This window comes from Manis pentadactyla, chromosome 2 (assembly GCF_030020395.1).
Source record: "Manis pentadactyla isolate mManPen7 chromosome 2, mManPen7.hap1, whole genome shotgun sequence".
NCBI classification, from domain to species: Eukaryota; Metazoa; Chordata; class Mammalia; order Pholidota; family Manidae; genus Manis; species Manis pentadactyla.
The window spans coordinates 34,691,482-34,716,990 of NC_080020.1; the positions used below are offsets into that span (position 1 = coordinate 34,691,482).

The window sequence follows — 25,509 nt, forward strand, 5'->3', positions numbered from 1 at the left end:
AGTGGCACTGTTTTACATTTTCTCAAATCTCTGGCCTAATAGAAGACAGCTGGATTCTCAAAGCTCCTTCTGCATTCAATCCATTGAACTATCACATGACACACAGTCTCTGGAAAACACTGTACATTCGGGAGAGAAGGAGTATGGGAAAAGCAAATAACAGCTTTCTTTTTTGTATTGTCGCAGAGTAACGCGCAGTCTTGCCGTAACCCAAGATGGAACCCGTCACTCGCATTTCAAGCTGTACAATGACGTCACACACAGACAGCGAGTCCTTCTTTCCCTGAGGGGTCCACTACATTTCCCAGAATGCTTTGCTAACAGCAACGCCATTGGTCCGCGCCGACGGAAGTACACTTGACTGAGCGGAAGTAGAGGATCTCAGACGCTAGGAAGGTGAAGACGAGAGAAGCTGTGAAGTTGTGAGTAGCCGCTTGATCTGTGCGCTCGGTGGTGAGGAACGCACCCCCGAGACGAATTGTTGGGAATCGGGGGGTAGCCCCCTCCTTAACCTTTGGGGCCTCAAACTCTGCGTTCTACCATAGGACCTGGGAGCGGAGAGGAACAAAACATTGCTATAGAGGCGAAATCTCCTTATTGAGATCTTGCTGATTTAAGTTTTCGTGGGACGAGCTGGGGTTAATCGTGCTCTTGTACCCACACAAAGGTCGTTGGCGTGATTTTGCTGAGACCAGAAAGGCGGGGCTGCTGACGGTATGACTCAGCTTCTGCAGCAGTGGTTCTCAATTGGCTGGACATTGGGATCACCTGGGATGCCTTTTAAAAATACAGATATTCTGTCCGGCAGACCAAAAAATTAGAATCCGTGTACGATAAGATCTGGATAGCAGTACTTGCAAAAGCGTCCCAAGTGTTACGTTGTGCTAGTCAGGATTGAGAAGCACTCTTTTAATGCCTAATTCTGACGCACACGGGGATCCTGATTAGGAGCACCTGTGCCAAGCTGCTCTTCCGTTATAGCCTCGGTGAAGTTGATGATCACTGTTTTGGCAAGGGTTGCATTTTGAGCTCCACCCGAAGTTTATTTTTGAGTCTCTGGTGGTGGTGGTGGTGGTGGTGGTGGTGCTGGAAAGGCAGGCCATAATTTCTTGTTTACGACTTAGCTATTCATTCTGAATAAAAATCAGGTCTTTTTTACTCTTGCCGTTGTTTTAGCTTCTGCCTATTTTTTTTTTTTTTTTGCTACCCCGACAGAATGCGAGCGGTGGGAAGTGGGTGGGTCACCGTAAAATCAGTTTCTTCTGTTGCTTTTATGACACTCTGAAAGGCATATCAGTTAAAATGAGGCTTGGCATTATTTATAAGCTTAACGATAAACCTTTTTTAAGTAATGAATTTCAGTGAGAGGAAGTTAGGGTGTGTTTTGGGCTTTGATACAGAAGTTTTAGGTGTGATAGGTAGGATTTTTTTTTAAAATACAAGTTTCCTCTGCTATCAGAAAGTAAAGCGTTCCTATGAGACCATTCTTAGGCCAAAATGGCGTAAAACCAAGTACCCTCCAATTTCCAGAAGTTTGCCATACACCACTTTGCTTTTATGAAAGACTTGCATTAGTATGGTAATGGCTTTTTTGTGTAAAAGCGAAAATCCTCTTCGGATTTCTTTTGGTTAGCTAAGATGAGTACCATGGTGATGCTGGGGTTCTTGTTCATGAAGCCGAAGAATGAGCTTCACAAACACTGAAGGTAGGAGAGCAAGTACAGGCTTTTATTTAGAGATAAAGTGAGAGGACAGAGCTCCTGGCTCACGCCAGGAGTGGACAAGAGAGTCCGTGGTTGGCTCATTGTCTAGGGGTTTTATACGCGGTTGAAGATTTTCAGGAATGAGGGTAAAGGGTTAGGGGTGCAGACTTGTTGAGTGGTCCCAGAATGCTCATTTTTGATGAGTAATAGAAGAAATTTTCTGCTCTGATCTCAAGATAACAGTTTCCCTCTGAGAAACTGGGCCGGCTAAGGTAAATTTTACAGTGTCATGATTTAAATGGATACAGTGAAGTCACGGGTTATGCTGAGACACTTCTCTTTATCTGCAGAACACTCAGACATTCCAGGCCAGGTTGCTTCTGGCGTTTTGAGTTTTTACTGATCTCACTGAAGATGTCTATATTCCCAGTCTGGTATCTTTACCCTAAAGAATTAGTGTGACTGACTGCGTGATGCTTATCACAGAGTTTCAATAGGGACTTCTTTGCACATTGCTACATTGTTCTGACTGTAATTATCTTGCTGTGCTTTTTCTCCGGAGGCCCTCACCTTACTCTGCCTAATCCCACGGTCCCTGTCACAATGATAGATCTTTCAGAAAAGCAAAGTGGCCATAATGCAAACTTTAGGGAAGCAGGGGTACCTGTATAAGCACCATTGCCTAACAGGTTTTCTCTTTCCCCAGAGCTTCAGCTTCACGCCCCTCACTGATTCACCATGGGGGAGAATTCAGAAAACTGTAAGGTTCCAGAGGAAATGTTCAATCGTTTGAAAGTCATAGATCCCCAGGAGGCAGAATGTGCTAGCCCTCTGGTTTCTAATCCCAGAGATCAGCAGTCCCAGAACAAGTTGCTCAAGGATGTTGGGGTCCATCCCCAGGAGGACCAGGGAAAAGAGGAGTCCTTTCATGACCACAGCGCCTCATTTGAGGAGGAGCCAGGAGTGGACAAGGTTGAGAACAAACCTGATGATGATGTGAATGCCTCTGAACTAGATGAAGAGTATCTAATAGAACTGGAAAAAAACATGCCTGATGAAGAGAAACAGGTATTTTATTCATTGTGTTTGATCTGTCACATAAACTGCTTTTTTTGTTACTGAATTAATATTTATTACTCTTTCCTGCTTTTTTTATTTAATTTTTTTTTATTGAAGTATCATTGATATACAATCTTATATTGGTTTCGGATGTACAACACAGTGGTTCAACAGTTAGCCATATTATTAAATCCTCACCCCTTCAGTATAAAAACAAAGCAAAACTGAAGAGACTAGTGGTTACCAAAGGGGAGGGGTTGGGGAGGGTGGGTGGGAAGGGAATGGGATTAAGGGGCGCTAATTCACAGTCACAATATAGGTAGGTCATGGGGAAGGTAGTACAGCACGGAGAGTGTAATTAATGATTCTATAACATCTTATTATACTGATAGTGACCGCAATAGAGGGGATGAGGACCTGACAATATGAGTGAATGTTGAAACCACTGTGTTGTTTATGTGAAACCATGATAAGATTGTATATCATTGATACTTTAATAAAAAATAGAATAAAAATTTTAAAAAAATCCTCACCGCCTATCTATCAATGTAGAAAGATGTTACAGAATCATTGGCTATATTCTCCATGCTGTACTACCATCCCCATGACCACCTTATATAGTGATTATGAATTATTGTGCCCATTTATCTCCCTCGCCCTACCCCCACCTGCCCCAACCTCTCCCCCTTGGTAATGACTAGTCACTTCTCAGTGACTATGAATCTACTGCTCATAAACTGCTTTTTAAAATGAAAAAATGTGGTTAATACTCTTATCATAGACTGCTTCATCCGTGATGGAGTAACTTGCCCGTCTGTGTCCTTACTGCCTTAGTGGTGATGGATCTGAGATAAATCAGTAGTGTTACAGGGAAGCATTGAGTGTGTGTCTGCTTAGCAAAGAAATTTCCATTTTTTTTCTGTGAACTTTGAGTTCTTATGTTCCTGTTGTGTCATTATTGTCTGACATGTATGTAGTATGTATACCTTTTAGCTTTTTTATGACCTCATCTATGGTAACTTGAAATTCCTGCAATGAACATTTTTGGTCAGTCTTTAGAATTATGGTATTGCTGCCTGTTTATGTTAATCCCTTGTTAGCAAAAAAAAACTACTGCCTGAACATCCTCATGGTGGTTTGGTTACAGAGGGCAGTGATGTGGCCTGTATTGTTTACATACCATTCTCAGGGAACAGATTTGTGTATAATAGTAGCTGTCATTTGTTAAGCACCTATAATGGGCCTGCCACTGAGCTTAAGATGTTGTGTTTTCACTTAATCTTACAACATACCTGTGAGACATGTACTGTTAGCATTCCCCATAAGAGAGCAGAGCTTAAGTGGTAACATAACTTGCCCAAGATCACACATCTCATAAATGGCAGAGCTGATTGTCAAACCCAGATCTGTTTGATTCCAAAGTCAAAGTATAAAGTAGAGTTTTATAACAAAAACAGTTGTCTGCCTACAAAGCAGACACACTAGTAAAATGTACGCTTTCCTGTTTCTTTGCCCCAGGCCACATTCTTAACTCTGCAAGCCTTCACTTTTAGAGAGAAAAGTGTTGGTGTCCTCCACATATATTCCTTCTGATTTCATGAGCAGTGTCATCTGAAAAGTTACCATGATATCTGAGCTTATCTGCAGAGAACAGATTGTTAGCTTATGCCTCTGATGAGCTCACCAGCTTAACAGGTTATGATGGATCAATAATGGGCTGAGATAGCAAATGTGCAGTGTGATAGTGGGAGTGGGGGGTAGCGAGGAGCATCTCTGGCTGTCCTTAAGCACTTCTTATCAAATATGTTGGTTTTAACATGCATGTGTTAGCTTTTGTGCTAGTATGTGCCATCAGAAGAGGAGAATAAAGGGCAAAAATGAACCAAGTTCAAAGACTGCCTCAGTTGAAATGGCTCAGAAAATAAAATCAAGTACTGTTCAGTAATATTAGAGAAATGATTTTCCAGAAAGTGTTTGGTTCAGCTTTCATGTCAGTGGTGCAGGATTTTTAGAAACATTGATTAAACACTTATATTAAAAATTTTAGCAGTGCTTTTCTGATACCTTAATATTTTGCCCTGATATCAGAGTGAATTTTCTGTACTGCCATCAGTTCGACAGTTGAGTGGCTTGGCTCAAAGTCTTACATACTATGCTCCCCATTCCCAAATTAGTAATGCTTTTTTGTGTCTCCTGGCAAAGAAATCACATTTAAAGGTCTATAAATATTTTAAATTATTATTTTTATTGCCTGCAAATTGAATATTCTAAATAGCACAATACCTTTTAAACCCTTTTCTTTTAAAAATTGAGGTAATTTACATATTGATAACATTTTACTGTTTGGATTCTAATGGGTACAGTTGACAGAGTTTTGACAACTGTATACACCTGTCTCACACCCCTACCAAGATACAGAACATTTCCATCGTGCCAGAAACTCCTCTTCTGTGCTTCATCAGTCATTCCTTCCTCCCCACACCCACCAGCCCAGGGAACCACTGTTCTGATTCCTATCCCATAGGTTAGATTTTCTTGTTCCAGAGTTTCATATAATCACTTTTAAAATGGAAACACTTTCTATTACTTTATGTTTTGTATACTGGCCTATATATTTTCATAGCTTAATTTGAAAATTTATACAATAGCTCATAGAAATAACAGGCTGCAATGATAGTCATTGTCATATTATAGAAATGTAAACCACTAATGCCCATGTAAAGAGACAACCTATGAAAGTGCAGCTGACTGGTGCTATTCTATTAGCTATTTTTATGCTATTTGATAAATATCTTTGTGAAATTATTAGGAAACCAGCAAAACAGATGAAGAAATGTCTCTTCATTGATATATGGTTTGGTTGTATAGTTCATTGGGGACAAGATAACTTGAGTCCTTTAAAATAGACAAAGTTAAGATAATTCAACAACAAAACCAACACAGGTGGCCAAAAATGTGAAAAGACTTTCAGCCTCACAATTTTTCATTGCAAACTAAAACATCATGTCTGATCTGTCAGGTCAGAACATTGATCCGATATTGACAAGAAGAGGACATAGGAACTCTTGTACTAATACTGGGAGTTTAAATTTCCACATCATTTCTATGAGAACAGGTATCAGATTTTTCTGTGAAGATTTCTTTAGACCAGGGCTGTCAATTTACCTTCTGCAATAATGGGACTATTCTTTATCTACACTGCCCAATACAGTAGCTGCTGACCATCAGCTAACAATTTAACCATCATCTGGCTGTTGAGCACTTGAAATGTTGTTAGTACAGTTGAGGAACCGAGTTTTTAAATTTTTTTTTTAGTTAGTTTAAATAGTCTAATTAAATGGCGAGCGAGTACCATATTGGACAGGACAGCTTTAAACCTCTGACTCTCTTCCAGTCGTTTATTTTAAGGAAGTTATGAAGAGATGTGCACAGATACATATATATATATATATATATATATATATATATATATATATGTGTTGCAGTGTCATACATCATTTTGGAAGTCTAGAAATAACGTGGAATGAGGGTAGTACTTTAAACATTTTTGGCATATTTATGCCATAGTGTATAGTACAGTCATTAAAAAGAAAGAACTCTTAATATTGACATGGAAAAATGCCTGTAATGTACTGTGAAATGAATTAAACAGGTGTGATAAACTGGTTATAGTAAGGATTGTATTTGGTGTTTGTCCAGTTCCTGGCACAGAGTTCCTAAAAGCCTTGGAATTTCCTAAGTGCCAAGAAATAAGGTATATTTTGTTATTGATAACAAGCCCCTCTGAACATACCTGAGTTAACGAGGTAACTTTTGGGCAGCACCTAAGGATGAGGTGCTTCTGTCAGAGTCTGGAGCTTTCAGCCTTCCCCCACCCCCTCCCCAGCTGTGGGGAGAGCACAGAGGCTGGGGGGTGAGTTATCACTAGTGGCCAGTGGTTTGACCGGTCATGTGATGAAGCCTGCACAGAAACCCAAAAGGATGGGGTTCAAAGAGTCTCCAAGCCGGTGGATACATGGAGTGCTATGAAGTGAACACACCCAGAGGGCATGCAAGCTCTGTGCCCCTCCTCATATCCCTCACCCTATACATCTCTTCCACCTAACTCAGGAATTCCTGAGTTACGTCCTTTGTGATAAACTGTTAATCTAGTAAGTGAACTCTTTTCCTGAGTTTTATGAATTATTTGAACCTGAGGAGGAGGTAGTGGGAATTTCTCATTTACAGCCAATGGGTCTAAAGCAAGTGACAACCTGGGTTTGAAGTTGGCATCTGAAGTAGGTGTGGGTTTGGGCCAGTACTGTGGAACTGAGCCCTTAACCTGCAGAATCTGATGCTATTTCAAGGGAGATAGTGTCGGAATTGAGTTAAATTGTAGGACACCAGCTGGAGTCTGCCACAGAGTTGGAGTGCTGTTTTCCCATATAGCAGTTTACAGAACAATGAGTTGATTCCATTTTTGTTAAAAATTTATGTGAAAATATATTTATATATAAAAGTTTGGAAGGATATGCACCAAATTATGAAAAGTGAGTAGCTTTGAGGGGTGTGGTTATTGAGGAATTTTGAGGAATTTTCATTTACATTTAATACAATTTTGTAATATTTGCTTTTTTTCTTACAGTAAGCATGTGTTACATTTATAAGCAATTAAAGTTATTCCTGTTTGAGAATATAAATAAAAATTGAAATATAAGTAAATAAATATAAGTAAATAAAAATTCTTTACAACCAGGATGAACTTCTACCCCAAAAAGATACAGAGAGCTGACCTGAGAACTTAAGAAGGAAGTGCTGTCATAGGATCTGTGTGTTGTTTCTCTTTAGGCAGAATCAAGATCAGTAGCTAAAGCCTGTTATTCAAGGTGACTTTACTTACCCTGTTGGTGAGAAAGTAATCCAGGCTCAGGTGGCCCTCCAGTTCTCAGCAGAACTCATAAATCAAGAGTTAGGGAGGAAAAAGGCAGTTAACGTTTGGTAAAAACAGACAAAATCTCTTAAGGAAAGCGCTGTGTATGTGTGTGTATTTCAGCAGCAAATCTTAACTATGTGTGAAAACTTAAATGTAGACATGACTACCCCAAGGAATGAGACCTTAGCTAACAATAGAGCTACACTAGTCTGCAAAGCAAATGAGTGATTGTCAGTCTTGGTGGAGGTGAAGGACAGACCTAGTAGCAGATGAGAATTGTCATTATGATAATATCGTGATACAAAGATGCTTAAAGTATTGACACCTGTAGAATACACTGCATTGTAGTATTGACTCTGTAAGAGAATCACCTTTTGTGTGCTGCTTATCACAATGGAGTTACTAGCCTCATGTATAAATTCCCTGGGTAATGCTTATGCACGCACTACAGTTTGAGGACCACAGTTACGGGGCCTTGCACATAGTCCTTTCCTTCATTGAGTAGCTGTTGATAAATAGTACAGTTCTCTCTCCCAGGAGGGCCAGTTATCAGGTCTTAACACAGTGCAGAGATTTTTATCTCATTTGTTTATTCAAGAACTGTTTGCAATTCTTACATGTACCAGCCATTATTTGACGCCCTTAGGGATACAGTGGTGAATAGACAGATAGGGTTTCTTTCTCACACAGGTACATTCTAGTTGGAGTTGAGAATATGGAGTGAGCTAGACTGGCCAGGAAAGGCCTCTCTGAGGAAGTGGCATCAAGGAGTCGAATGTGTGATGATATTGAGAGGGAAACATTTCATACCAGGGAAGCAGTTAGTATATAGCATGATCCCTTGGCTTTATCAGTGGGTGTATGGGGATGCCTTCTACAGATATGGAGAAGATGGAAGGAGGGACTTTTGAGTTCATCAGGACTCTGGTGATTTCATTCTTGCTGTAAATGAAAAAGGTTTTATTTATTTGTAAGCCAAAATGCAGAATTAGTCATTTGGGTTTTTTCCCTTGCCAGTTGTTTACACATGATATTCAAAAGTCTGTTGCTTGAATATGGACTCAGAATGCATGGTTTCTGGGATTTTAAAACATTTTCCGTAGGCTCTGAAAACATAAAGGACTGTTCTTTCCTTTAAGGCTATTTTATCTTTAACCAGGAACCATTACTGAAGTATTGGTTTAGAACAGAAGCTCTGTATCAGTTCTTTCCCTTTTACTCTAATTTTTCCTAAATCCTACATGAATTAATCCTTTTCATTTCCATGTTTTTACTACCTTGTTGTATTGTGTTTCATAATCCTACCATTGTAACAGTGCGCATGTTGGCAGGGAACATTCTGTTAGTTGCTTCCAGAAAGTTTTCTGTAATGGCCTGCATATTCTGTTAACCTCTTGAGAAAACCCTTACTGACTTGATGTTTCCCTTGTATTTGATTTCTAATGGGCATCCTTTTGAACTAAGGTGATGTATTTGTTTCTTAGAGTTTACCAGTATGGGTTTAGTAAATGCTATTGAAAAGTGATTAAATGAACTCCTAGATTTAAAAACTGGAAGGTGTCTTTAACTTCTGATCCTGATTTTAAAGCAGGGGAAGTAGGGGTTGTTTACTCCAACAAAACATTTGCAAGTTAGTGGGATACATTTAGATTATCTGCTGTTGAAAGAGTTGAAATGGCATTCAATGTTTCCTGTGTTTATTATGAATGATCACTTTGTGTAGACAGTGGTTCCTAAATTTTATTTTGCCTAAGAATCTCAGGAAACTTACTAGCCATGCAAAGCCCTGAGAAGTGTCTGATACATAACAGAGGCTTATGACATGGCAGTAAGGACTCTACCTTGTTAACAAGCATCCCCAGGTCATTCCAGTATAGATACAATAACACAAATGACCAGGCTTTCGAAACAAGAAGTATTGACCTAACCAGTATACTGACTGCATCCAATGTCAGAGGAATAGTTTATTAATAGGGTGTTTTCTTTACCCTCTTCTCTGCTCAAGGTCTAAAAAAGACTTGGGCAGAATTTAAGCAGCACCAAAATAAGGAAATCTATTTCTATTAAACGGAATTTTGGGAAATAGAATTTTCTGAGGTAAGGAACAAGGAAATACTTCCAAAATTAATTCCTCGTAGATCAGTTGTCTTTCCTCAGAAGGATTAAACTTAATGAGTCTGATTCTAACTGCAGCTGAAATCCAGAGATCCTCCCTCTGGGCTTTCTGGAGGTCTAATAAGAGTGGCTTGTGGAAAGAACAAATGTGTCTATTTGCATAGAGCACATAATGTCTGATTTCAAAGAAAACATAATTGAAGTTTTTGTTTCCTTTTTAACTATAAGGAATTCCCTTCAGAATAACCTGTAGAACTGGTGTCTGTAGCCCTTTCCATGTAGTTTTCTCATACCACCTAGGTAGGACTGAAGCAGAAAGTTTTGTTACCTGTGCCTCCATTTTCTAGCCCTTTAGCACGTATGGAGTTTTTTTAACCCTTTTTACCCAGATGTGATTGATCTCTAGGTACAGTGCTGAAAAGGTTATGCCAAGTTTTATTTTGTAGCACATTATTTTTACAAAGCTGCAGGGGGAAACAGAGAGCTGCTGATAGATTTACAATAAGGAAATTGACTTGCTGGTGTGACCTTCTTGGTGTTCTCTCTGTTTATTAAACACATGCTTACTGCAGTATTATTTAATAGAATATGTTTTCAAATATTAAATGTATTTTCCATGTATTAAATGCAGTACACTTTAAATACATTTAATAATGGTAGAAGGAATATATACTTGTAAGCTCCAAGTTAGGTGTGTTAATGTTGTATTCACTGACCTTAAGTATAGGGAACATTCCTAGCCACCTCTACATTGCAAGGGTCTCTGATGGAGAGTGGTGGTTTTATGATTAATAAGGGTCTGGAAGAGCACCTTCTACATTTTTGCCAGGTTAAACCAAGGTATAATGTATCAACTAAAATTGTGATTCTAGATTTTGAGACACAAAGCTATTCTTTCCCACACTGAGGTATGAAGAGGAATTCACTTATGTTTTCTTCTAGTACCTGTATGGTTTCATGTTTTACATTTAAATCTCCAATCAGCTTGGGGTTACTCTTGTGTGTGGTGTGACATAATAGATATATTTTATCTTTTTCCAATTGACTACCAACTTGTCTCAGCACCATTTTTAAAAGTCCACCTTTGCCTCAATGATCTAGGTAAATTTTAATGTTACCTAAGGCCCAGATCTGTGTCTTTTTCCAAATGCTCACCTCCTACCTGTTTGTCAGATTATCACTTAAAACCTAACAGTTTATAGTGGCATCATTTATTAAAGCATAGAACCTCCTTTAGACCCAGTTTGGGTATCATTCATAGATTTGAGTCGTGATGAAATTTTAAAATAACTGGGAATTGATCAGTTTTAAAAGCAAAGGACCATGCTTTTGAGGTGGTTTTCTTCAGTTTTTATTTCCGAGCGTTTCATCTTTAGGGAAGTACTGTTCCCCATGTCATGGAAAATTCTGTTACCCTATAATCCAAGAAAATCATTCCCTGGAAAATAGAATAAAAGGTCCTGAGCATCCCTGTATTTGTAAGGACAAATAATAGATGATTTTAAACACTTGCAAATTGAGTTGGTTTATCTGCAAGGAATCCATTTTGATAACTCAGTGGAAAATACATTGGGTTAACTATAGAAGAACAATCTAAGACCTCTGGTGCATGTCCCTGATCCAGTGAAGTAAAGATTTATTTATTTATTTTTAATTAAGGTATTATTGATATACACTCTTAGGAAGGGTTCACATGAAAAAACAATGTGGCTACTACATTCACCCATATTATCATGTCCCCCCATACCCCATTGCAGTCACTGTCCATCAGTGTAGTCAGATGCCACAGAGTCACTATTTGCCTTCTCTATGCTACACTGTCTTCCCCATGATCCCCCCATACCATGTATGCCAACCATAATACCCCTCAATCCCCTTATCCCTCCCTCTCCACCCAACCTACCCCACCCCTCCCCTTTGGTAAACGCAAGTCCCTTCTTAGAGTCTGTGAGTCTGTTGCTGCTTTGTTCCTTTAGTTTTGCTTCGTTGTCATGCTCCACAAATGGGAACCATTTGGTACTTGTCTTTCTCTGCCTGGCTTATTTCACTGAGCATAATACCCTCCAGCTCCATCCATGTTGTTACAAATGGTAGGATTTGTTTCTTATGGCTGAATAGTATTCCATTGTGTATATGTACCACATCTTCTTTATCCATTCATCTACTGATGGACACTTAGGTTGCTTCCATATGTTGGCTATTATAAATAGTGCTGCAATAAACATAGGGGTGCATATGTCTTTGAATCTGAGAAATTATATTCTTTGGGTAAATTCCTAGGAGTAGAATTCCCAGGTCAAATGGTATTTCTCTTTTTAGTTTTTTGAGGAACCTCCATATTGCTTTCCACAGTGGTTGAACTAGCTTACATTCCCACCAGCAGTGTAGGGGGGTTCCCCTTTCTCCACATCCTCACCAGCATTTGTTGTTCTTAGTCTTTTCGATACTGGCCATCCTAACTGGTGTGAGGTGATATCTCATTGTGGTTTTTATTTGCATTTTTCTGCTAATTAGTGATGTGGAGCATCTTTTCATGTGCCTGTTGGCCATCTGAATTTCTTCTTTGGAGAATTGTCTGTTCATATCCTCCACCTATTTTTTAATCAGGTTATTTGCTTTTTGGTTGTTGAGACATGTTATATATTTTGAATGTTAACCCCTTGTTGGATATGTCATTTACAAATATATTCTCCCATACTGTAGGATGCCTTTTTGTTCTGTTGATGGTGTCCTTTGCTGTATAGAAGCTTTTTGGTTTGATGTAGTCCTGTGTGTTCATTTTTGCTTTTGTTTCCCTTGCTGAAGGAGATGTGTTCAGGAAAAAGTTGCTCATGTTTATATTCAGGAAATTTTTGCCTATGTTGTCTTCTGAAAGTTTTATGGTTTCATGACTTAGATTCAGGTCTTTGATCCATTTGAGTTTACTTTTATGTATGGGGTTAGACAGTGATCCAGTTTCATTCTCTTGATGTAGCTGTCCAGTTTTGCCAACACCAGTTGTTGAAGAGGCTGTCATTTCCCCACTGTGTATCCATGGCTCCTTTATCATATATTAATTGACCATATATGATTGGGTTTATGTCTGGGCTCTGTAGTCTGTTCCATTGGTCTATGGGTCTTTTCTTGTGCCAGTACCAAATTGTCTTGATTTCTGTGGCTTTGTAGCAGAGCTTGAAGTTGGGGGGCATAATCCTCCCAGCTTTTTTCTTCCTTCTCAGGATTTCTTTGGCTATAGGAAAGGTTTATTTTTAACATAGGTCTCAAAGTGACTATAGATCAGATATCTGGCACTTGATGACAGTTTCTGGAACAGCGTCATCATCTTTTCAAGTGCCCTAATTCTTGGTAGCAAGGGAATTAAAATTAACTTTTTCTTTAGGACTGTGAAGCATATAAGCTCTATACTTAGCTTATTACAGCAGTTTCTGTGCCTTACTCAGTCACTTCCTCCTGCAACAATATTTTATTTCCACACTTGTGGAAGACAATATAATCTTTTTTTTTAATTCAGGTATTGATATACAATCTTACATTGGTTTCAAATATACAAAACGGTGGTTCAGCAGTTACCCACATTATTAAATCCTTGTCCCCACTAGTGCAGTTACTATCTGTCAACATAGGAAGATGTTACAGAATCATTGACCATGTTCTCCATGCTGTGCTACTATCCCCATGACCAATTTACATTAGGATTGAGAATTTTTGTGCCTATTTATCCCCCTCCACCACCGCAGCCACCCATCCCAATCCCTCCCCCATGGTAACAATAGGGCTTCTCAGTATCTGTGAGTCTCCTGTTAACTTTGTTCATTTTGTTTTGTTTTATTTTTATATTCTACAAATAAGTGAAATTATATGGTATTTGCCTTTCTCCATCTGGGTCATTTCACTTAGCATAATACCCTCTGGGTTCATCATGTTGTTTCAGAGGGAAGACAGTATATAATCTTGTGGTTGAAAGGGTGAAAGGTTAGGTCTGTCCTAGCTCCATCATTTAACTTGGTGTAAAGTTGGATAATAATAGTACCTATCTCTTTAAGTTGTTGCAAAGACTAAATGACTAGCACATAGAAACAGAAAGTGTTACAGCTTTTAAGTCCAAATTCAACTTGAGTGTAGACATAAGGGTCTGGAACCTCTAAAATCTCTTAAAAGTCATTTTTGGACAATTCTCCCAAGGTGATGAGCATAAATGAATTCTAAGATTTTTTAGAAGTATGCTAACCTTAATCAGTTACCCATGAATTATCCTTCAAGTTAATTTGTGAAGAACAAATTGAGTGCTTGGCTGAGGTTGTGGATTTGGAGTGAGAGGGGAAGGGATTATGAATTTTGGAAGGGGCATGGGGGGAGCGTCTGCAGTTCTGCAGTTTTTCTTGAGTAGTAGTAGGTGTAGATTTTACAACAATGTGTTAAGCTATATTGTTGTGTTGTGTATATTACTCCATGTGCACTTCTAATTATATCATTTTCTGATAGCAAGTTATTGAAATCTCTAGCAATTGATGCTGTATTGTCTCCTTTGAGTTCTATCAGTTTTTCTTCATGTATTTCACTCCTTGGCTGTTAGGTACATAAACATTTGTAACAATATTTTCCTGATTTATTGACCCTTTTATCATCACAAAATAGCCCCTTTTTTTGTCTTCAGTAATATTTCTTTTTTTAAAGCCTATTTTGTCTGATATTACTGTAGACACTGCTGTAGACTGGATGTTTTTGTCCTCCCAAAATTATATATTGAAAACTAACTCCTAATGTGATGGTATTCAGAGACAGAAACTTTGGGAAGTCATTAGGTCGTGAGAGTGAGCCCTCATGAATGGAATTAGTGCCCTAACAAGACTGAAAAGAATTCCCTTGATCATTCTGCCATGTGAGGTTATAGGAAGAAGACCCTTATGAACCAGGAAGCAGGCCCTTAGGCCACACCAAATCTGCCAGCACCTTGAACTATGAGAAATAAATGTCTGTTGTTTTAAGCCACCCAGGCTATGGCACTTTTGTGATAGCAGCCCAAACTGAGTAAGACAGCCACTCTCTTATCTTACAGTTACTGTTGGTATATTTTTTCTCTCCTTTTACTTTCAACCTATTTGTGTCTTTGAATCCAATGTCTTATAGACAGCACATATGGTTAGATCTTCTTAAATCCAGTCTGCTGTTTGCTTGGGATAATTTAGTCCACTCACATTTAATTTGCGTACTGATGTGGTTGAATTTACATCAGCCATTTTGTCTTCTACATGTCTTTTTATTCCTGTTTCCAACTTTTAACTCCTTCTTTTGTGTTAGGTAATTTTATTTACTGTACTTTTTTAATATTTCTAATTTTTTAACTTTCCTAGCTAAATTTCCTGGCAGTTGCTATATGGATTACAAGATATACCTTATTACAATCTAGTTTAATACTATGTAATTCTAGTAAAATATAGAAACTTTGCTTCAGTATAGCTCCATTTCCTCCTCTGTCTTTTGTGCTACCATTGTCATATACAATAAATCAATATGTTGCAAACCCAACCACATAGTGTCATAATTACATCATATAATCTTTTTGTCTTTTAAAGAAATTAAGAGGAAAAAATAATGTACTTGTAGAGCCTTTCATTTTTACCCTTTCTGCTGTCTTCATTTCTTCATGTAGATTTGCATTACTATCTAGTGTCATTTCCTTTCAGTCCAAAGGACTTCCTTTAGCATGTCTTACAAGGCAGGTTAGCTAGCAACAAATTTGTTCTCTTTATCTGTGAATGTGTGATTCATTTGCCTTCATTTTGAGCTATGGCTTTGTGAAATATTTCATTCTTGGTTTACAGGTTTTTTTTCTTTAGCCATTTTGAATATGTGGTCACACTGCCTCTGACCTCCATTGTTTCTGGCAACAAATCGGATGTTAATAGTTTTGTCATTCCACTGTACCTGATAAGTTGTTTTTCTGTTTGTGTTTAGATTTTCTCTGTTTTTGTTTTTCAGTAGTTTGACAGTTGGTATCTGTAGATATAGATCCTTGGGGTTCACTGGGTTCTTGGATCTTTAGGTGAACATTTCTCATCAAAATTTTGAAGTTGTCCAGAAATCAAGCAATAAAGGGAGACAAATGAAGACTCAACAACCCAAAACCTGTGGGGATGCAGCGAAGGCAGTTGTAAGAGGAAAGTACATAACAATATGGCTTAACTCAAAACACAAGAACAATCCCAAATAAACAGTCTAAACTCACAATTAAAGAAACTAAAAACAGAAGAACAAATGAACCCTAAAGTTAGTAGAAAGAGGGACATAATAAAGATCTGAGCAGAAATAAATAAAATAGAGAAGAATAAAACAACAGAAAAAAATCAGTGAAACCAGAAGCTGGTTCTTTGAGAAAATAAACAAAATAGGTAAACCTCTAGCCGGACTTATCAAGAAAAAAGAGTGTATACACATTAGCAAAATCAGAAATAAAGAAGGAATAATCACAACGGACACCACAGAAATACAAAGAATTATTAGAGAATGCTATGAAAAATTATATGCCAATAAATTGGACAACCTAGAAGAAATGGACAACTTTCTAAGGGGCTCTGTTAATTTTTTTCCCATTTTTTTCTGTTTTCAATTTAGATTGGATGTCTGTTGCTGTGATTTCAAGTCAACCTATTTCTTACGCCAGTTGAAGTCTGCTTTTGAGCCCCTCTAAGATTTTTTATTTCAGTTATTGAACTTTCCAACTTTGTTTTTTGTTTTATTTTTCTTTTTAAATAATTTCCATCCCTTTATCAAGGTTCTTTATTTTTTTTTTTAATCATTGTCATCATGCTCTCATTTAAGTCTTTAAACACAATATACATTAGTTCTTTGGGTATATTTATTTATAACTGCTTTCACATCTTTGCTAGACCTAACATCTGTTGATTGCCACAACTGCATTTTTTTTCCTGATTGTGGGTCAGACTTTCTTGTCTCTTTGCAAATCTTACAATTTTTTGTTGAAACTGGACATTTTAAGTAATTATTATAGCAACTCTGGATTCTGACCTCTTCCTCCGCCCATTTTTGTTGTTGCTGTTATGTTTGTCTGCTTGTTTAGAAACTTACCTAGACTTAAGCTATGCAGTCCATTTCCTCTGAGGTATGTGGCCCCTCATGGCTGTGCTCTATTGGGTTTTGTTTTTTTTCTGTTTTTGTTTTTTATTTTGTTAATTTTTTTAAGTCTGACTGTATTGGGGTTGCTCCTGTTTCTGTACAGCTTAGTGATCAGCCAATAAGTGGTCAGAGATTATGTTCAAATACCTGAAATCAGTAAGGTTTCCACCTGCTGTCACTGGATCTGTATGTGGATTTAGAAGTGTCTTTTATGTTTAGGCAGTTTTCAGGTCTGTCCCAGCTGGATCTCTAGGGTCTTCTCAGCACATGTGCATAATCTCCTGATAGGACAAGGATGTGTGAATGGCTATGGCCTTTTCCATTCTTCCAAAGCATACACACTATCTCCATTCAGCCAGGAATATTTAAAAAGCTTATTAGGCACCTCTGGGACAGTCTTTTTCTATATCACCCTGTTACATTTCTGTCTGTTCCATGGGTCTCTCATTTGCCCAACCAGGGCTACACCTGCAGATTAATAGAACCCCTGATCTTCCCCATTTGCTTCCCTTTCAGATTGCTACTTACTACTGACAATACCACTGGGCATGGATGATTCCACCTTCTACTCCAAATCAAGTCAGCCTCTTCTGACAGTGATACTGCTGATTATCCATGGCCTACCTTGTTGTGTTAGAACTACCATATCAAATGATGGGAGGAAAAAGGGAGCTGTCCCTAGCCAAGTATACCACAGACTTCCAAGGTTGTTTCCTGCAGTTCAGTAGTTTGTTATGAATAGATGTTACTCGCTTTGTTGTTAGCCTTTAGTCAATTTCCAGGACAGTGTAGTGGTTATTTTTGGTCATTTCGTCCAATTTTTTTTTAGTAGCTTTTACTTTAGAGGATTTGGCAACCTTTTCAGCTTTACCACATCAGAAACCCCACCTATTATTGAGTTTGGAACTGTGTAAATATTTTACACATTTCAATATTGAAGTTAAATCAGAAAGGATGAGGAAAAAATTAAGCCTTAAAATGGATTACAAACATCAAATTGATTACATACATATTAACATAACTATATCAAATTGATTGCATAGAGAAGATAATTCCAGTGACTTTAGGCACTCTGGCTGTGTACCCTTAGGGTATATTCTAAATCAGAACTGTAATGAAATCTTGAACTTTACACAGTAGGTTCATTATAGGTAGTGATACCCATGTAATAGTTTCAAAAATATATTGTTTATTATAGGATAGAGCAAATGAATAAATAGATTGTTCTTAGTGGGAGAAGGTGAGAAAGAATCCTATGGTGTCCCTTGTAGGAATTCACACAGGATTTCACTTGTATGTGTTCTTTCACTCATGGGATTTTTTTGCTTTGTTTTTCCTTTTTTTAAGATATATTTCCAGGATTTCTTACTAAGAAGGCCTAAAAGCAGTGAATGTATATTAACAGTGAACATACTAGCACCCAGATCTTGGTGAAAGAATCCAGGACCCCTTGGAGAAATGGCTGATTCCAAGTCTGGAGCAGGCAGAATATAAAGTATTGCCCCTGGAACATGATGTACACCTGCAGCAAAGTCCACTCTTAGGAGGGCAGAGTGAGGCAGGTCCCATGCAAATCCTGGATGTGGGCCAGGGAGACTTGGGAAATCCTGGAGTGTGGTCTGACAGTTGCTATGATGATTTCTAATGCAGAATAATGTCACTTTTCCCCTGAGTTTTCAGTTTGGGGGAGGAGCCCTGTAACATTTCTTAGGTTCCCATGCTTATGGAAATATAATTCTAAAGTAAATGTTTCCCTGTGAGGCCTCTGTGGAATGTGTTAAAAGGCATTGTGGAGAGGTGTGAGAGGGCTCTTACCCACATTAGACCAGAACTTGGGAAGATTTGCACCTGACAGGGCTGCAGGACATCAGCACTACCAGCTCAGTTGTGTGTGAATGCTTCTGGCACTTAGCATGCTAAGTAAGACTTACACACTGTAAAATCTGTCCTTGGCACACATGATGTTGGGGTGGGGGTGGGGTGTCACGGGGAAGACAAAGAAGTGTAGCACCTAGAAGGCAAATAGTGACTCTGTGGCATCTTACTACACTGATGGACAGTGACTGCAATGGGACATGGGGGGGAACTCAATAATATGGGTGAATGTAGTAACCACATTGTTTTCATGTGAAACTTTCATAACAGTGTATATCAATGATACCTTAATAAAAAAATAATAATAAAATCTGTCCTTGGATTCCAGTAACATTACACAGGAGTGCACTATCCTCTGGAGAAAGAGTATCTTCCAGCAGCAGAATAAACCCTAGTCTTTGTACTGGGATCAAGTTAATCTCTTGGCACAGCTAAGAGATAGTGGAGCTTTCTCCTAAAAGTACTATTTTTAGCTGTTTCCAAGGAGATATTGAGCATGATATTGATAATTGCATTAATCCTTAATTTACACAATCTATGGAAGCAGCAGCTCTTTTCCAGTGTTTACTGCTCAATGGGTCATGAGTTGTGATTTATCAGCCTAAAAAATAAGTTACCTTTCTTAGAATAATTGGCCTCAGAGATATGTTCCAGAGCCCTTCTCTGAGCCCTAGTTATAAAAACACTGAGTTTTTCTGGAGCTGGCACTTAGGCTGACCCTTCAGTAATGCCTCCTGGGAGGAGTACCTTGGATGTAGGCTTTGCCTATTGGGATCTTAGTGTTCTAAATTTACGAAAGAATAATTAAACTCCTACGCACACACACACACCCCACATACAACCCCCCCCCCCAGAGCCTGATCTGATAGTCTGAGTGATTCATCTGTGTTCAAAGAACATTCCTGATGAGTTAGCACTAGAGAACAGATTATAGATCAGAAAGTAGCTTGAAATTAGTTAAAACAGGAGATTGATAGTTCTTAATGGATGGACATTAAACTCTAGTAAGTTGATGAGTTGTCCTTCTCTAAAGAATCTTTGTTTTTTGAAATAACTTATAGAAATATATATATATTTACCAAAGGGGAGGGGTGGGGAAGGGTGGGTGGGAAGGGAGGGAGAAGGGGATTGAGGGGTATTATGATTGGCGCACATGGTGTGTGGGGGGTCATGGGGAAGACAGTGTAGCACAGAGAAGACAAGTAGTGATTCTGTGGCATCTTACTAGGCGGATGGTCAATGACTGCAATGGGGTGTGGGGGGGACTTGATAATATGGGTGAATGTAGTAACCACAATGTTTTTTATATGAAACCTTCATAAGTGTGTGTATCATATATATATATGTATACATATATATCATATATATATAAGACCTGTGATGCATTTATTCATAGGATATAATTTCCTCTTTTAACTAACATACTACCTTGCATTACTATATTTTCTAATGTGAAACCAGCTTTTCACTGTTAGAACTTTATTGGCCAGTGATGCATAGTATGTGTACAAGAAGTTAAAATTGATTGAATGAATTCACTACTATTTGTAAGCTTTAAGCTTTACCTTAATTGAAATTGTTTACTTACTGAATTTTTTATACCCTCTTCATTCATTTCTCCCACCTCTAGCAACCATCAGTCTATTCTCTGTATCTCTGAGCTTGGAGGGTTTTTTGGTTACTGTTTTTCAGATTCCACATGTAAGAGAGATCATGCAGTATTTGTCTTTCTTTGACCTATCTCATTTAGTGTAATACCCTTTAGGTCCACCCATGGCACAAATGGCAAGATTTCCTTCTTTTTTTTTTTTAATTTTTATTTTGTTGTCATTAATCTACAATTATATGAAGAACATTATGTTTACCAGGGTTCCCCCTTCACCAAGTCCTCCCCACATGCCCCATTACAGTCACTGTCCATCAGCATAGTAAGATGTAGAATCACTTCTTGTCTTCTCTGTCTTGCACAGTCCTCCCCATGCCCCCCCCCACATTATACATGCTAATCGTAAGGCCCCCTTTCTTTTCCCCACCCATTCTCCCCAGTCCCTTTCCCTTTGGTAACTGTTAGTCCATTCTTAGGTTCTGTGATTCTACTGCTGTTTTGTTCCTTCAGTCTTTCTTTGTTCCTATACTCCACATATGAGTGAAATCATTTGGTGTTTGTCTTTCTCCGCCTGGCTTATTAATACCCTCTAGCTCCATCCATGTTGTTGCAAATGGTAAGATTTGTTTTGTACTTATGACTGAATAATATTCCATTGTGTATATGTACCACATCTTTATCCATTCATCTACTAATGGACACTTAGGTGGCTTCCATTTCTTGGCTATTGTAAATAGTGGCTTTGGGATGTAGAGTTCTATAGATGTCTATTATGTCCATCTGTTCTAGTGTGTTGTTCAGTGCCTCTCTGTCCTTACTTATTTTCTGTCTGGTGGATCTATCCTTTGAGGTGAGTGGCGTGTTGAAGTCTCCTAAAATGAATGCATTGCATTCTCTTTCCTCCTTTAGTTCTGTTAGTATTTGTTTTCACATATGTTGGTGCTCCTGTGTTGGGTACATATATATTTATAATGGTTATATCCTCTTGTTGGACTGAACCCTTTATCATTATGTAATGTCCTTCTTTATCTTTTGTTACTTTCTTTGTTTTGAGGTCTATTTTGTCTGATACTACTCTAACACCTGCTTTTTTCTCCCTGTTGTTTGCATGAAATATATTTTTCCATCCCTTGGCTTTTAGTCTGTGCATGTCCATGTCTTTGGGTTTGAGGTGAGTCTCTTATAAGCAGCATAGAGATGGGTCTTGCTTTTTTATCCATTCTATTACTCTGTTTCTTTTGATTGGTGCATTCAGTCCATTTACATTTAGGATGATTATTGAAAGATATGTACTTATTGTCATTGCAGGCTTTAGATTCTTGGTTACCAAAGGTTCAAGGTTATCTTCTTTAGTATCTTACTGTCTAACTTAACTCGCTTACTGAGCTATTTTAAACACTGTCTGGTGATTCTTTATTTCTCTCCCTTCTTATTCCTCCTCCTCCATTGTTTATATGTTGGTTATTTTATTCTGTGCTCTTTTGTGTTTCCTTTAACTGCTTTTGTGGGTAGTTGATTTTATTTTTTGCCTTTAGTTAGTATTTGGTTGGTCTCCTTTCTTTGCTGTGATTTTATTTTCTCTGGTGACATCTATTTAGCCTTAGGAGTGCTCCCATCTAGAGGAGTTCCTCTAAAATTCCCTGTAGAGGTGGTTTGTGGGAGGCAAATTCCCTTAACTTTTGCTTGTCTGGGAATTGTTTAATCCCTCCTTCATATTTAAATGATAATCGTGCTGGATACAGTATTCTTGGTTTAAGGCCCTTCTGTTTCATTGCATTAAATATATCATGCCATTCTCTTCTGGCTTGTAATGTTTCTGTTGAGAAGTCTGATGATAGCCTGATGGGTTTTCCTTTGAAGGTGACCTTTTTCCTCTCTCTAGCTGCCTTTAAAACTCTGTCCTTGTCCTTGATCTTTGCCATTTTAATTATTATGTGTCTTGGTGTTGTCCTCCTTGGGTCCCTTCTGTTGGGGGTTCTGTGCACTTCCATGGTCTGACAGATTATTTCCTCCCCCAGTTTGGGCAAGTTTTCAGCAATTATTTCTTCAAATACACTTTCTATCCCTTTTTCTCTCTCTTCTCCTTCTGGTACCCCTATAATGTGGATATTGTTCCTTTTTGATTGGTCACACAGTTCTCTTAATATTGTTTCATTCCTGGAGATCCTTTTATCTCTCTCTGTGTCAGCTTCTATGCGTTCCTGTTCTCTGGCTTCTATTCCATCAATGGCCTCTTGTGTCTTATTCATTCTGCTTATAAATCCTTCCAGAGATCATTTCATGTCTGTAATGTCCTTCCAGACATCATCCCTTAGCTCTTGCATATTTCTCTGCAGCTCCATCAGCATGGTTATGAGCTTTATTTTTAATTCTTTTCCAGGGAGATTGATTAGGTCTATCTCCTTCTCAGGGTTTGCCTCTATGATGTTGGTCTGTATCAAATTATTCTGCCTTTTCATGGCGATAGAGGTATTTGTGGGGAGCTGGCACATGTGTTGGCTAAGAGAATGTCCCTTCTTGCTAGTTGTGGCCCTCCTCTCCTGGGAGAACAGCGACCCCTAGCGGCTTGTGCTGGGCAGCTGTGCGCAGACAGGGTTTCTAATTCTAGCCAGGCCACTGTGGAGTAAGCTCCATTGCTGTGGGCGTGGCCAGCCTCAGGCTGCTTCTCCAATATGGCGGAGCTGCGTCAGAGGGGGAATGGGCGGGAGGCTGTTTATCGCCGTGAGGGGCCTTCGAGTTGCACTGCCGCCCAGGGGGTTAGGGCGCCCGGAGTTCCCTGGGATTCCCAGCTGTTAGGCTAAGTGTCCCGGGATGCTTCCGTCCAGCTGTGGGCTCCCTGTCCCTTTAAGACTTTCAAAAAGCACTCACTTTTCTTTGTCCCGGTTGCACCGGCTGTGGGGACCCGCTCACAGGTCTTACTGTCCTGTTTCCCTAGTATCCAGCACCCTACGCCCTGTGGGTCCGCGCTCCGGTGCAGATGGCTGGGGCTGGGTGTTTAGCAGTCCTGGGCTCCGTCTCCCTCCCGCTCTGACTCCTCTCCTCCCTCTGGGAGCTGGGGTGAGGGGCCTCGGGTCCCGCCAGACTGCGGCTTGTATCTTAACCCCTTCGCGAGGCGCTGGGTTCTCACAGGTGTAGATGTAGTCTGGCTGTTGTCCTGTGTCTTTTGGTCTCTCTTTTAGGAATAGTTGTATTTGTTGTATTTTCAAAAATATATATGGTTTTGGGAGGAGATTTCCACTGCTCTACTCACGCCACCATCTTGGTTCTTTCTTGATTTCATTCTTTTTTTATGGCTGAAAAATATTCCATTGCATATTTATGCCACAATTTCGTCCATCCATCATCAATGGACACTTAGATTGTTTCTGTATGTTGGCTATTGTAAATAATGCTACAATGAACATGGGAACACATGCATCTTTTCAAGTTAATGTTTTCATTTTCTCTGAATAAATAACCAGATATAGAATTGCTGGATCATATGGTACTTCTATGTTTAATTTTTAAAAGCTCCATACAGTGTTCCATAGTGGCTGCACCAATTTACATTCCCACCAACAGTGCACAAAGGTTCACTTTTCTCCATATCCTCACCAACACTTGCTGTTTCTTGTTAACAGTTGTGAGGTGATAACTCATTGTGGTTTGGTTTGCATTTCCCTGATGATTAATGATCTTGAACTTCATTTCATTTACCTGTTGGCTGTATGTTGTCTTTAGAAAAATGTCTATTCAGATTTTCTGCTCATTTTTTACTTGGATTGTTTGGGTTTTTTGCTTTTGAGTTGTATGAGTTCTTTTTTTACTAAGGTAGGTATCATTGATACACTTATGAAGGTTTCATATAAAAAACATTGTGGTTACTACATTCACCCATATTATCAAGTCCCCCCCACACCCCATTGCAGTCATTGACCATCCGCCTAGTAAGATGCCACAGAATCACTACTTGTCTTCTCTGTGCTACACTGTCTTCCCCATGACCCCCCACACACCATGTGCGCCAACCATAATACCCCTCAATCCCCTTCTCCCTCCCTTCCTACCCACCCTTCCCCACCCCTCCCCTTTGGTAACCACTAGTCCCTTCTTGGAGTCTGTGAGTCTACTCCTGTTTTGTTCCTTCAGTTTTGCTTCGTTCTTATACTCCACAAATGAGGGAAATCATTTGGTACTTGTCTTTCTCTGCCTGGCTTATTTCACTGAACATAATACCGTCTAGCTCCATCCATGTTGTTGCAAATGGTAGGGTTTTTTTTCTTCTTATAGCTGAATAGTATTCCATTGTGTATATGTACCACATCTTCTTTATCCATTCATCTACTGATGGACACTTAGGTTGCTCCCATATCTTGGCTATTGTAAATAGTGCTGCGATAAATGTAGGGGTGCATATGTCTTTTTAAATCTGGGATCTTGTTTCTTTAAGTAAATTCCTAGGAGTGGAATTCCCGGGTCAAATGGTATTTCTCTTTTTAGTTTTTTGAGGACCCTCCATATTGCTTTCCACAATGGTTGAACTAATTTACATTCCCACCAGCAGTGTAGAAGGGTTCCCCTTTCTCCACATCCTCACCAGCATTTGTTGTTCCTTGTCTTTTCAATGTTGTCCTTCTGTCGGCCTCCTCCCTGTCTCCGACCTGCAGATTAAGGAGGTGACGCGATCAGATATCGAAGACCTGAACGGACCAGCCACAGGACTCAAGGCATAACAGCTCAAGAGTAATGCCGAGAAGGCACTCCTCATATTTATTGAGTAAATGAATATCTGAAGAATTCTGAGTAGGGGGTTCACACATGATCATCATCTATCTTTGAGTCCCGCCAAGGGTGGGACACTCCTTAAGGAAACCGAAACCATGTGAGGGCGGTCATGAGCTGTAGAAACTTTATGGCTTTAATCACTCTGTCCTTGACCAAACATCAGAGGTCATAGGAGAGACAACCAAGTCACATATCTTCATACATTTGATTTCTATATTACTTGATTTATATGTTAAGCCCATTAATCCCACATCCTTCCTTACTGGTGTGAGTTGATATTTCATTGTGGTTTTAATTTGCACTTCCCTGATAATTAACAATGTGGAGCATCTTTTCATGTG

At 39.0% G+C, this 25,509-nt stretch overlaps 1 protein-coding gene across 1 annotated transcript in view; it reads left to right on the forward strand.

Moving 5' to 3' along the window:
- Window positions 1-329: 329 nt before the first annotated feature.
- The window catches only part of TTC1 (tetratricopeptide repeat domain 1), a 56,332-nt gene continuing 31,152 nt past the window's right edge, over window positions 330-25,509 (forward strand). Inside the window, exons 1-2 of the mRNA XM_036917220.2 lie at window positions 330-422; window positions 2,410-2,771. Coding sequence (XP_036773115.2) covers window positions 2,442-2,771 — 330 coding nt within the window. The 5' untranslated portion in view covers window positions 330-422; window positions 2,410-2,441. The remainder of the gene's footprint in view (window positions 423-2,409; window positions 2,772-25,509) is intronic.